At 39.9% G+C, this 14,679-nt stretch overlaps 1 protein-coding gene across 1 annotated transcript in view; it reads right to left on the bottom strand.

Annotated features, from left to right (window-relative positions):
• Positions 1–14,679, bottom strand: part of mapk1 (mitogen-activated protein kinase 1) — a 96,861-nt gene that overhangs the window by 12,986 nt on the left and 69,196 nt on the right. The window contains exon 4 of the mRNA XM_078553869.1: positions 1,409–1,525. Within this exon, the coding sequence (XP_078409995.1) occupies positions 1,409–1,525 (117 nt within the window). The remainder of the gene's footprint in view (positions 1–1,408; positions 1,526–14,679) is intronic.

The raw sequence follows: 14,679 nt of genomic DNA, 5'->3' as shown, positions 1-14,679 counted from the left end.
GACTCTAGGTCCACTTATTTGGGTAATGAAGAGTCATTAGAGGAGGTGGTTATAAGTTATCTATTGTGATGTGATACCTAGTAATTGATCTGCACGCAAGGCCCAATTTTTAAAAAAGTTACCAGATTTTAAGGACAAATGAGACATCGAATTCCATTTGATCTTGTGCATACTTTTGAGGCATTGGCCCTACCCAACTCTGGACAACATGCATGACTCTCACAATATCTCTTACAATTTACAGACCTTTAATTAAAATAGCTCTTTCATGTTTTTCTACTAAAGGCCCACGCCACAGATTGTTCAAATTAGTTATCTGGATTTACCAATATAACCTCAATGTTAGCGTCAAAGCCATGTAAACGATGGGCAACAGTTGAGCCCTGCAGTTGTTACAGCATTATTAGTCTCATTCGATGACCTGGATCAAGAACGTACATAAACGTTGCGACTCATTTCAAGTTGGACACAGACTAGTCACCTGAATAATTCAATATTTGTATAGTAGAAACAACTCTAGAAAAAGGGGAGCTCCTCTCCTCAAATATCCTATCAACTCTTAGTCTCAGGTATAAGCCTCCACCAACATTCCGACAAGTTTTATGAGATTTGCAGCTGCTAAAATGCATTATCTACAGAACATCGTAGCATTTATCAAAACAAGTTGTCTCACTGGCATATTTCCCCACTATTCCCAATTTGTAATCCAAGCTAAGCTTCAGAGTGGTGTCCAACTTTAAGCTAGTCACAATGTTCCCTGTATGCTCAAGATCCTATCAAAAAATACAGCCATATCATGAACAATTAAATTCCTCAATTCATCCCTTTAGATGAAATTTAATGCAATTTTAACACAACGAGAAAAAGCACTCATTTAAGCCAATGCAGTTTGTGTGTGAAGTTTAATTTGATATGCATAATATGTCAGCTCAAATTGCTCCCACCAGTGACAGTCTTAAAGTACAGGACAAATGTCACTAAATGACAAATGGTGCAACTCCTAATAAACTACCAGGCTAGGACATGGCAGAAAGGAAAGCAAACCTAGTCAGGGGCCACCCAAAGTTCCAAATCAAAATATTTGGCTGATCGTTACATGCATTGTTCAATGTACTATGATTTCAATACCACTTCCCAGGTTTGGGGATCAGGGAGCAGACTCAATATTTTAATCTGAATAATTAGAACAAAGGTGTCAATTCACAATGTCACTTGTCTTCTTTTGTAATTAAGCAATAGTTTGAAGCAGTTGTGCTGCTGCAAAGAGACAGTACAGCCACCTTTAAGGACTGATGATGGATAGAGAGTCCATGCTTTTAGGATATCACAAAACTTGTTTTGTTTTCAGAGCCTGAAGCAGTGGGTCAACTCTGGTTCAGCATTAAAAATAAACAGCCCAAAAGCTCACCTTGGAGTTGAGCATAATCTCAGGTGCTCGGTACCAACGGGTGGCAACATACTCTGTCAGGAACCCGGTATGATCATGGTCGGGGTCAGCCACACGTGCCAGTCCAAAGTCACAGATCTGCAAGGGAGGAAAATCAAGGCTTTATTTTGAATTAGGAAACTACAATATTTTGTACTCCATGTACTGAAGTGGTGCCAACATCTGAAGAAATTATGCTCTATACTGTAATTGAGTGCAGGCCCATAGCCACACCTGAGCCACAGACCTTGTACGCAAGCTGGTACTGCGATTACTGCCAAAATTGCAAATTAAAGCTTTCTGATCAATCCACACAGCATCCCAAAACTCCCAACCATTCTTCTGGCAACGCATTCTATCCACATTACCTTAAATGTTAAATTGACAGGTCTAATTTGCTGGGGGAAATGAGATGCAAAGCTTTACATATTGCAGATTTAAAACAATGGAGGAAGGGAATTGCACAAAACACAAGAGTTGCATCCTCCCCCCACCCACAATAAAATAACAAACATTTGACTGGGTGGTGATGAGTAGACCAATGGGATGTAGGGCAGTGTTATCTGGTCCTACAACAAAAAAAAATGCTGATTTTTCAACACTGTAATTGTGTTTGATGAAATGTGTTAAGACGGAGTCAAGAAACCCAGGAGGCAGAGAGATGTTTTCAGTCTGTTAGCTGATATCACATATTGCTCACGAATTGGGAAATTACTTCCAGACTGACAGTAAGTGGAGGAGATGAAGATGCCCAAATACAGTGAAAATTGAGCTAAATGGTCACCCTGGGGATGGCACTGAATTGGCTGTTGCATCTGGCAACATTGAATCACAGACAAAACAGCAAAATTTAATGTCCTAAACCTGGCCACGGCAATCTTCTACAAAGCCTCGTTTATATCAACCTAGCAATTTTATTACTGACCGCAGCAACATTACTGATCATTTAATCCAGGTCAGCAATAGTTGAATAGGAACCAGCCAGCAGAATTCTGGCCTACTGCATCAATGTCAAAAATAAACCCCATTTGTTTTCAGTAGGTTACAGATATTAATTGTTTATTTTCAAATAATTGAAGAATAAAATTAGATTTGTCTAAAACATTTGCTGAGATGGAGTCTCGCTGAACATTTGTCCTGTGTCACCATGCATTGAAGAAACAGATCACACGTTTCAACTCATTTATATTTTCACAGCACCAACATGCATTTTCAATTTTGCCATTTTGCAGCCAGAAAAAGGAGCTACCGTGTGGTTATGCTGTTTTACTTTGGTTCAGGTGCCAAATTCAGACCTGGTCACAAAACATCAGGTTCTCACACTCCCAAAGCCTATTAAGTATAGGAAGAGTTGAATTGACTAAGTTGGTTAACAGACTGGTTCCTATGCCAATAGTGATATTATTACATAGTTCATGGGCACTATGCTGGCAATCAGATTACCATTGGGGCCAACACCATGTGAATCTGGCACCAGATATTCCACAAGTTTGGGAGGTAGTCATGTAGAGGAGGAGATTTGCATATCAGTGTTGCTGTATTACAAATTTAGTACTGGATTTGCATCAATACCAGTGTGAATTTGGCATCATATGTATGCTGCAATAACTGAAGTCTGTTCGCTAACCTGTTTTTTTTCCTGTGATAAATACAAAATGTAACAGAGTGAGCTACTCCAACAGTCACAGAACAAATTTCAGGCACATTTAGAAGTCACAAAGACACAAGGAAAAGTCACAGAAAAAATCTTTTTATAATCACCTCTGAAGTAGGATTCAGATACCAGAGCACAACAACAAACACAGGCCTTTTCATTAACCATTTTTAGGAAAGACAAAAAGCCCTGAGTAGGACTTCTATGCAGCTGGTTGGGTGGGGGTGGCGGGTGTTCTGTCACAATTGTGTTCTTAAAGTTACAACTTTGGTGGCACAACCTAACATGTACTATGATTGCAAAGGCCGACAACATTCACTGTCAGGCATGGCAGTAGATCTGCCATTTCTCAACTTGCATGGCAAACAGCTAAGGGCACTGTGGCAGCCAGTAAAAAGATGCAATGAAATACTTGACACTAGGGATACAGGCCAGGTGCAGGGATAACTAATATCTTTATCTGAAATTCCAAAGTCTTCCTGGCAACTGTCTTTGGCTAGACCAGACTGTTTGCAACCTCAGCATCTTACTTAATCCTAAACTGAGCTTCCAACCCTGAACCGAGCTTCCAATTAATGTGTTCTACATCACAGACTGCCTGCTTCCATATCTGTAATTTCACCCATCTCTGCCTCTGTTTCAGTTCGCCTACTGCTGAAACTGTCATTTATGATCTTTGTTGCCTCCAAGTTCTATGATGTTCCAATTCTGCTGGCTGGCTGCCCATCTTCCATCCTTAATAAACTTTTTCTCATGTTCAAATCCCTCTGCGACCTCATCCTTTCTAACTCCGTAACCTCCTCCAGCCCTGCAACCTACTGAGAACTCTGGCCTTGTGTGCATTCCTTATTTCCTTTTCCCCACCATTGGCAGCCATGTTCACTAGGCCCCAAGCTCTGGAATTCCACCCAGAAACCCCTCTTGCCTCTTCTCACCTTTCAAACTTAAAACCTGACACTTTTAGATCACCTGTGCTAATATCTCCTCCTTTGCTTCGGTGTCAATTTTGCCCGATTACACTTGTAAAATGCCTTAGGTTTTACTGCATAAAGATTCTATACAGAGTTGCTTTCTATTGCTGAAGAGACATGTTGCCAAAGCTTTTCATCTTGCACTCATCAAGACAATTGCAGAAATATCAAATTTCAAACAATCACAACTACTTATACCAATCACAAAAGGATGATTAGTTGGCAAGTCGACTGATTGGTCGAGGGGTTGCCATGGAGAAAGCAAGGTGGAACTATAGGCTTCCCAAACTCCTGGGCAATTCAAAAAATGCACAAGGCTTGAACATATTCCTTTTATTTGCAAAGGGTCCCTGCATATGAATGTATGTCACTTCTGGCAAGCATAACAAGCCAGGTTATGAGCTCAAATAATCATCTAAATTGGTTGTTAGCCTAGCTTTTACCACACATGATGGTTTGGCAACTGCTGCCCAATTGCAGAATCACATCCAACAGTAGACATTTTGCTTTGGGTTTTGCAAGCAGGGGCTGCTTGAGTATGGTCTGTACCTATTACGAACAACCGAAGGAACATGTTCAATTTTATCAGCTAATCATTGGGACACACGACATTGCTCGTGTGGTAGGTAGAATAATTTTTTGGGCTGATGGCAGCATCCCATTAGTCGAAAATACCATTCATGTAGCCACTGCATAGCAGCAGAGTGAAACAGCTTGCCTAACCTGTTGTTCAAGTTTTTGAGATACTTTGCCTTTTCAGGGTAATTTGGTCCGAAAGTGGTCGTCTTTGGCCCTTTTGCACAATACAAAACAAACAATGATCTGATCAGGATAGCCGATATCCCAGAGGATAGCTTTGATGTGCTCTACTTTTGCATCAAGCTTGCAAGATGAACAAATGCTATTTACAGGATTGCCAATAAGGCCAATTTTATAGTGCGTGGAGCTATACAAACCTCAAGGTGCATATTGATTGAAGGTAGGCTTGAGGTAGATAGCAATGGAGAACCCATTTCTGGATTTTTCAACTAGCATGTCAAGGAAAAGCATGCTAGACTGCTTCATCTCGAAAGTGAACTTGAGCATGGGGTGGGACATATTAAGGTGAACAATCCTGAGTTCGCTAATAGCTACACTAACAACCAATTTAAGATAATTAGTTGAGCTCAGTGGTTCATTTACCCTTGCCAGAAGCGACATACCTTCATACACAAGGGCTCGTTCTCTGCAAACAAAAGGAATATGTTCCAAGTCTTACATGTTCTTTGCACTACCTGGGAACTTACTTTCTTCACGGCACCACTTTAGCCAGAGTTGACTTGCCATCAATCAGCATCCTTTCTGTAGTATAAATTGTTGTGATCATTTGAAATCTGGCATTCTTGCATTTGTCCTGATGAGTGCAAGACTAAAAGCTTTAGCATCCTGTCTCCCTTTTCAGCAATGTTCTAATTCTGAGTTACGTGGCCTCTATTTGGCATTTCAGTAGCTATTAGTTCCTTATTTTGCGAGGACAGTCATCCTCAGGCCTTCACCAACATCAAATGGTCCATGCTGAATCAGTTCCTGGTTTCCATCTGAGAGAAAGTTCCTGATAACTATTTACCAACTCACTAAGTTAGCCATATTTAGGCTGGAAAAAACACTACTGACAAAACTATAACTCCTTGTGTGGTGCACCATATTGAGACATCTTAGTGCAGCCAATTTGAAGAGTGGATTCCATTCCCCTGACAGCATCCTACTCCTTTCTCCACTGAAGGCACCAAGTTCCACTAGGTAAAGTAACAATAGTACCAGTCATCCTCTGGTACCTCACCCAGGTAACTAGTCCCATTGTAAAAGCCTAGAAGAATCAACCAAGTATCTGACTACTTGGGGGAGATGAGAAGGACGTCACCAGCCTTGATCTTACCTATCATACATTCACTTTTCAGCAAACAAGTGCATGAGCCACAGACTAAGAATTGAACCTGTGACATTAAGGTGGTGTATGGCCTTTACCAACTGAACTATCAGGTGAGTTAAATCCCATTAATAGCTGCTAGATTATAAAGTAAAAACGAATGAAAAATGTTGCATTTACAAGGTAGGCCCAGCTGTATCTATAAAGAAGAATTGAAAGGTTTCAAACTGAGGCAGTAACTAGTCTTTTCTGTTTTCAGATGCTGACAGCACTTCTCTGCACTTTCAGCATTTTTTTATTTCATCATGGTGAATACAATAGATGGCACATTTGGACATCATTTCGATTTCTCTTTAACAAAGGGTTTTGGACTTCTAGAATACATTACCAGGAAAAGCAAAGACAGTATAAATAGGTGTTTATGAGGAAGAAAGATTAAGGAATGGATTTAAGAGTAGGGTCAAGTGGTTATGATTTATGAAAAATGAATGAGCTTAATGTCTTGGCCTGTTCTAGAAAATAATTTTGTATGTTTATGTGCAAGAGAAGAAATGCATTGATTGTTAAAATACCTCATGATCTATTATCTGATCATTTAAGGTTGCTCCTTGAAGGAGGTCACTTATACAAAAAAATTCCCCATCCTATTCTGTTACTTGCAGGTCCCAAAGGGAATTGAATCTAATTAAATCTTATCATTAAAGGGGTAACTCTAGCAATTTAAGGAAATATAACTCTATAAAAGCAGACAGATTTTACTACAGCACAGGGTGTGGGAGCACAGAGTGAGCAGAGGCTTGAGTGGGGCGAGGAGTGACTGCTAACTTGGGAATTTGGTGCAGAGGGGGAAGGAGGTACTTTTTTAAAAAAATACAATTTTGAGCCTCCAGTGTTCAAAGGCATTAAATAGGTGAGCAGGTAGGTGATGATTTATCAGATTTTATCCCTCTAAACAGTTTGACTCACAACAACCACATCTACAGTAAGTGCCTGCAGCTCGAGGAACTTTGGTTCTGAGTTGATGAGCTGGAGTCCAAGCTCTGGACACAGTGATGTATCGGGGAGGAGGAAAGTTACCTTGACACTTTATTCCAGGAGGCAGTCGCACCCCTTAGGCTCAGTACTTCTGATTTGTGGTCAGGGACAGGAGGGTGTGACTGCGAGGCAGGTTGGGGACCCAGAAGATAGCAATACAAACATACATGCATGCAAGCAATGTAGAAGCCTCAGACCCTGCAACTGTCCAACAGGTTTGATGTTCTTGCAGGGGGGGAATGAGCAAACTAACCATAGCAGCGTGATGCAAGGAGCCATTCAAGTGGGGGGAATAAAAAGGAATGTAATTATGATAGAAGACAGCATAGTTAGGGGGATAAATACTGTTCTTTGCAGTTGAGAGCATGAATCCTGAAGACTGTGTTGCCTGCCTAGTGCCAGGGTTAAGGGCACCTCCTCAGGGCTGGACAGGAACTTGGAGTGGGAGGGGGAGGATCCAGTTGTCATGGTCCACGTGGGTACCACCGGCATAGGACTAAGAAAGAGATTCTGCTGTGGGAGTACGAGCAGCTAGGGACTAAATTAAAGAACCACAAAAGTAATAATCTCTAGAGTGCTACCTGGACCACTGGCAAATTGGCATAGGGTAAATAAGATCAGAGAGTTGAATGCATGGCTCAAAGACTGGTGCGGGAGAAATTAATTTCGATTAATGAGGCACTGGAACCAGTACTGGGAAAGAAGCTGTACCATTGGGACAGCCTTCACCTGAACTATACTGGGACCAGTCTCCTGATGAGCTGTATAACTAGGGCTGTAGAAAGGGCTTTAAACTAAATAGCTGGTGGCAGGGAGTGCGGGGAGAATGGTTTGCATGAAAGGAGATTTGGAAAGTTAAAGAAAATGTGCAGAGTAGAGATGTAGGTAATGATAACCAGAGTGTGATAGCATTTGTAGCAAGATGGATGGAATTGATAGCACAAATAGAAAAAAAAGAGTATGATATATGATAGCCATTACAAAGACATGATTGCAAGTAGCCACAGCTGGGACCCGAATTTTCAAGGGTATTTGGCATTTTGGAAGGACAAGAATGAAAGGAAAGGAGGGGTGGATCTGTAAATAAAAGATGAGATCAGTACAGTATTGAGAAATGAACTTGGTTTGGAGGATCAAAATGTATAATCAGTGTGGGCGGAGATAAGAAATAGTAAAGAAGTCACTGGTGGGAGTACGCAGTTTATAGGCCCCCTGATAGTAACTACACTGTAGCAGATAATATAAATTAAGAAATAATGGGGGTTTGTAATAAAGGTACTGTGTTATGGCACAGCCGATGGTAAATACTGAGTGGTTCAAATCCCAAAGGGAAGCTTGAAACAACTGCCACAACTTGTTTTGCAATTTGTATAAATTTCAAAATGCATAAGACCACCAAGTCTTATAGGTTTTTGCAAATCCAGATTAAACATTAACAAGAAAAATGATTTTTAATACATGTCTACAAATTACAACAATTTCTAAATCCCCTACTTAATCTGACTCCCAGTTACACTTTCGTTAAGGCAACAGTAAGACACAGATTTTAAAAGGCCCAGGCAAGGTGATACAATATCCTGAACCAGTCAAATTCAAAGTGAGTTTTAACTTCAGTTCTTTGAAGGCAGCAGCTTGAGGCATAGATGTTGAAGGCTTTTCATACTTGTTAGATCCTAAAATGCCTACCCTTACACACAGCCTTCGCTCCTCTATACATATTTTCCCCTTTGAATGCAAATTCCAATTGTTTTGCTATGTCTTTGGACTTTACCTCCCTGATAAAAATCTCTCATGGTACTAAGTTTTACCAGTAAACTTTGGGGAAAATAAACACACTTTCTGAACTCCACCTGGCTAGGTGCAATATTTCACTCCCTCTTTTGAAAACAATCTAGTCTGGTTTATTCAAAAGTGCAAATGTCCTTTTACACCTCACATTCTAAACTTCCCCAATGTTTACCATGTTTACATCAAAGACTTCAGGCCAGCTGCCTTTAATCCAATTAAGTCTCTCTCACACACACACACACACACACACACACACAGACAGAGATAGCACTATTTTACAATAACATTATGTGTTCCTGACATAATGCAATAATAGTGGGAGATCTTAACCTTCTTATAGATTGGACAATTTAATCAAATTGGCTAAAGCAACCTGGAGGATGAGTTCACAGATTGTATTTGGGACAGTTTATTGGAACAGTACGATATGGAATCAACCAGGGAACAGGCTATTTTAAACCTGGTAATGTGTCGTGAGACATGATTAATTAATAACCTCATAATAAAGTGTCCTCTAGGTATGAGTGATCATAACATGATAGAAATTCACATTCCATTTGAAGGTACGAAATTTAGGTCTGAAAATTGTCTTAAAACTTAAATAAAGGCAAATACAAGGGTATGAAGACACAGTTGGCTAAAGTAGAATGGGAAAATAGGTTAAAAGGTAAGATGGTGGAGAAGCAGTGGCATTTAAGGAGATATTTCATAACTCTCAACAAAGATATATCCCAATAAGAAAGACTCTACACTGAGGGTGCACCATCAGTGGCTAAGGAAGCTAAGGATGGTATCAAATTGAAAGAAAAGATGTACAATGCTGCACAGATTGGGAAAATTTTAGAAGCCAGCAAAGGATGACTAAAAAAATGAGGGAGAAATTGGAGTGCGAGAGAAAGATACCAAGAAATATAAAAATAGACAACAAAAGCTTCATGTATACAAAAAGAGAGTAGCTAAAGTGAGCGAGACTATGGAATAATGGTAAACATGTAAATGGCAAAGACTTTGAACAAGTGTTTTGTACCTGTCTTCACAGCAGAAGATGCAAAAAGCAACCTAAGAATAGTAAAAACACAGGGGGAAAAAGGGAGGGAGAACATAAAACAATCACGATTACTACAGAAAAAGTACTAGGAACATGAACGGGGTGAAAGGCTCACAAATCCCTTGCACCTGATGGCCTGCATCCCAGGGTATTAAAGGCAGTGGCTACAGATGTAATTGAAATTGGGGTAATCTTCAAAAATTCCTTCGATTTTGGAAAGATCCCAGTGAATTGGAAAATTGCAAATGTAACACCACCAATCAAGAAAGGAGGGAGACTGAAAGCAGGGAACTATACGCCAATTGGTCTAACATCTGTCACTGGGAAAATGCTACAGTCTACTATTAAGGTAGCAGTGGCAAGGTGTTTAGAAAAATCACAATACAATCCAGCAGAGTCAACATGGATTTGTGAAAGGGAAGTTGTGTTTGACAAAGTTATTAAAATTCTTTGAGGATGTAACAAGCAGAGTGGATAAAGGGGAACTAGAATATGTTGTGTAATTGGTTTTCCAAAAGGTCTTTGTTAAGGTGCCACAAAGGGTTTCTGCACAAGATCAGAGCTCATGGTGTTGGAGGTGATATATTAGCATGGACAAAGGATTGGTTGACTAACAGAAAACAGAGTTGGGATAAATGGATCATTTTCAAGTTTGCAAATCGTAACTAGTGGAATGTCACAGGGGATCAGTGCTGGGCCCTCAACTATTTATGATTTATATTAATGACTTGGATGAAAGGCATGACTGTATTAGAGCCAAATTTGCTGATGCTACAAATGTAGGTATGAAATCAAGTTGTGAGGAGGATACAGAGTATGTGAAGGGATAGATTGTTTAAGTGAGTGGGCAAAAATTTGGCAGATGGAATATAATGTGGAAAAATGTAAGCTTGTCCACTTTGGCAGGGAGAATAGAAAAACAAAATATTACTTAAATGGAGACTGCAGAATGCTGCAGTACAGAGAGATTTGGGTGTCCCAGTACATGAATCACAAAACGTTGGTATGCAGGTACAGCAAGTGATTAGGAAGGGAAATGAGGGCTTTTACTGCCAGGGGTGGGGGGGGAGGGGGTGGAGTATAAAAGTAGCAAAGTCTTGCCACAACTGTACAGGGCATTGGTGAGATCGCACCTTGAGTACTATGTAGAGTTTTGTTCTCCTTCCTTAAGGAGGGATATAAGTGCATTGGAAGCAGTTCAGACAAGGTTCACTAGATTGATTCCTGGAACGAAGGAGTTGTCTTATGAGGAAAGGATGAACAGGTTGGCCTACACTTATTGGAGTTTAGAAGAATGAGAGGTGATCTTATTGAAACATAAAATTCTGAGGGGGCTCGACAGGGTAGATGCTGAGGGGATGCTTCCGCTGTTGGGGGAATCTAGAACTAGGGGCACAGTGTAAAAATAAAGGTCCTCCTATTTAAGACGGAGGTGAGGGGAAATCTTAGTTGTTAGTCTTTGGATTTCCCTTCCACAGAGAGCAGTGGAGGCTGGGTCATAACCAAAAGCCAAGTTAGACAGATTTTTGATTGACAGGAAAGTCAAGCGTTTCTTTTTTTTTGGGGGGGGGGTGGGGAGAGAGGAGGAGGGAGAGAGAGAGAGAGAGAGAGGGAGAAAGAGTCAAGAAATTGAGTTAAGGCCACAATCAGATCAGTCATGATCTTATCCAATGGTGGAACAGGCTCAATGGGACAAATGGCTTACTCTTGCTCCTCCTTATGACGGTATGGTTTTATGGGGGTTATGTAATGGATAATTTCCTTGTATTCAGTGTCACAACCATGACCATACGTAGGCATCCCATCCCCCACAAACCAGAAACTATTCCTGTCCAAAATCCAAATAAATATAAAAGATCCAGAAGATCAAACAAGAAAATCCTTGTTCCATACTCTAGATCCACATGTCACCATTTGGCCACCTTGACTTCCAAGAAATGAAAGCATAAAGGCTGTCTAATTGGGGTTCATGTCATAAACTGACCAGTTTAAACAGTTAAGTGAATAGTATTCCATATGGACAGTAAATTTGCAGCAAGGACAATCTTCAATGTCAAAGTAACAGATGCTTCAGCATATGATCCTTGAAACATAGTCAAATGGCAAAATGTTATCAAGGTGCCAATTAGCTTCACTTCGCTAAAAGCCTCAAAGTGAACTGCTCTACTGCAATTCATCCACAATATGTCAAATTCCTTTGAAGATAACACAGAACAAGGACATCAAAACTGTATTCCCCAATTCATATAGCTGTTAAATAAATCATTACTTTATAAAGTTAACAGGGTGTCAATTACATAGGGTGCTTGCCCCAATTCAATTTTTAAAAAAATATTCATTCATGGGATGGGTGTCGCTGGCTAGGACAGCATTTATTGCCCATCCCTAACTGCCCCTGATTAGAGGGCATTTAAGAGTCATTGCTGTGGGTCTGGAATCACATGTAGGCCAGACCAGGTAAGGACAGCAGGTTTCCTTCCCCAAAGGAAATTAGTGAACCTGATGGGTTTTTACAACAATTAGCTTTTAATTCCAGATTTTTATTGAATTCAAATTCCACCATATGCCGTGGCAGGATTCAAACCTGGGTCCCCTGAGCATTACCTTTGGTCTCTGGATTACCAGTCCAGTGACAAAAGCACGACGTCATCGCCTCCCCTCAAATGATGAAAAATTAATAATTTGCAAAACCAGTTTTCAGTGACACCACATGGAAGGAATGAATTAAAGTCTTTACGGTCAGACATTAGCACTGGGAGCTTTCCTTTGTTCAACAGCAGATGCATACCAACGCCTTGAGCATACTTCCTGCAACCAGAATAAAAGTTACTACGACCCAAGAAAATGGAATAAAATAATAGCCATACAAAAAAAATGCTTCTTTCTTGTCAAAGGATCAGATTTTTTTTATAAAGCAAGTTACACAAAAAGTCACAAGGTTGAATCCTTGCCTTAAAAGTTCTTCGACCCTTGTTCTAACTGGATTAAATATAAGTAGGGAGTAGGCTATAAGACCACTTGAGCTTGCTCTGCCACACAATAAGATCATGGCCGATCCTCTGCCGCAACTTTGCTTTCCTATTCTATCCATGTATCTTGTTTCCCCTGATGTCCGAAAATCAATCCATCTTCGCCTTGATTGTACTTATCTACTGAACATTCTGTCCTCTGGAATAGAGGCTAAGGTTTACAACTGTCTCACTGAAGAAATCTCTCATCTCCATCCTAAATGACTGACCCCTTATCTGAGACTATAGCTCTAGATTCTCCAGGCTGGGGAAACAGTCGCTCAGCAGCTATCTTGTCAAGTCCAATATGGGACTGAGAGCTGCACAGCAGCAGTGCAACTGTAAACCTGCAGGCAAGCTTACAATTTATTTTTACATTGATTGAGGGAGGAAGGAGTTGTAATGAACTGGGATTTTTCAACCAACAAATGAATCATTTTAATTAAGGTAAGTCCAGTCAAGAGCAGAAACAACTTTACCTCCAACGTGACAGATGGCACTCAAATTACAGCCTTTAAGCTGGAAAACCTCTTTACCCTAGCAAGTAACAGTATTGTGTAGCATTCACAACTGCTCGATACTGCTGCAGTCCGCCACTGGATGACACTAAGTCCCAGAGATCTGTGGTTAATCATGTTACGGCATAAGTACGACTTAAGACAGGTAAGCAGGAACATATTAGACAGTACTTTTGTCCCAATTTCCAAACTGCTGGTTTACTGTATATTCAAAATCAATTAAAAATATCCATTATAAAAGTTATACATCATACCAAAACTCCAAGTTAAAAAATACAACCCTCTTGCTGATGTGATCATTGAACGACGTGGATATTCTTTGCAGTTAGCTGTATTGTCCTGCTAGTTCATTCAGAAAGTGCTTGAAGCTTGAGAGATAGTGCAATCCAATTCAGGGCTCAGAAAATAATCTCTGAACCCTAGGATAATGTTCTGATCTTTCAGCAGTCTTAGATTTTACTGCATTTTATTGAAAAATAAAACTCAATTACTTAAAAAGAGAGAAACTAAAGTAAAAGCAAAAGAATAGTTTGGTTCCTGGCTGGCTATGTTCAGGTGGTTCTTAGCTATAGATATGCACCGTTACTGGCAGTTAGGTTTTATAGCTCTGATGAAGTGGATGAGAAAGCACTGCAGAGGCCACTGACAAAAGATCAGGAAAAGGGCAGCTAGAAACATCTAATACATTCCAGTCTATACCATCTCAACTGCTGGCACCACAAGAGATTAAAACGTTTTCATTAAACATTTGGCTATTCTGATTTGTTGGCAATGGATTTGAAGCTATCAGTTACTGGGTCTGTCTCAGAAATTCACAGGGTGAGATAACATTCAAATTTCATTAACGATGTACTTAAAATTCTGTGTTCAATGAGGTTGCCAGGGCTAAAGATACATTTGGAACATTGTATTTCCATTTATAAATGTTCCATTAGTCCACGCACAGGATTATCTACTTATAAACACTATTTATGCTGTTCAACTGCAAACTTTCAAATTGCACGTCTGCAAAGCTTACCATTTGACAATCTGAAAAAATGATTGCACACTTTTAATTGGAAGGTTTAACTGGATATGAAACCAGTTTAATAAGATAAATCCCTCCTAATCTGAGTGTAAATTGAATAATTTCCTAAAGTGTCTAATTAAGTGTCCCTTCATTTAAGAAATTAATTTGTGTATTAACTTGTTTATTTAAGTATACCACATATGGCTAAGCTGAATAATAACTCCCACAGATCGGAGTTGTAAGATGATTTTATTATGCCGAGAGGTCAGGTTTAAGTCTGAGCATCGCCAATAATAATTTGCTTTAGTTAAAGTGT

This window comes from Cetorhinus maximus, chromosome 12, assembly GCF_964194155.1.
Source record: "Cetorhinus maximus chromosome 12, sCetMax3.hap1.1, whole genome shotgun sequence".
Classification (NCBI taxonomy): Eukaryota; Metazoa; Chordata; class Chondrichthyes; order Lamniformes; family Cetorhinidae; genus Cetorhinus; species Cetorhinus maximus.
This window is presented reverse-complemented; position numbering and strand designations above follow the sequence as displayed.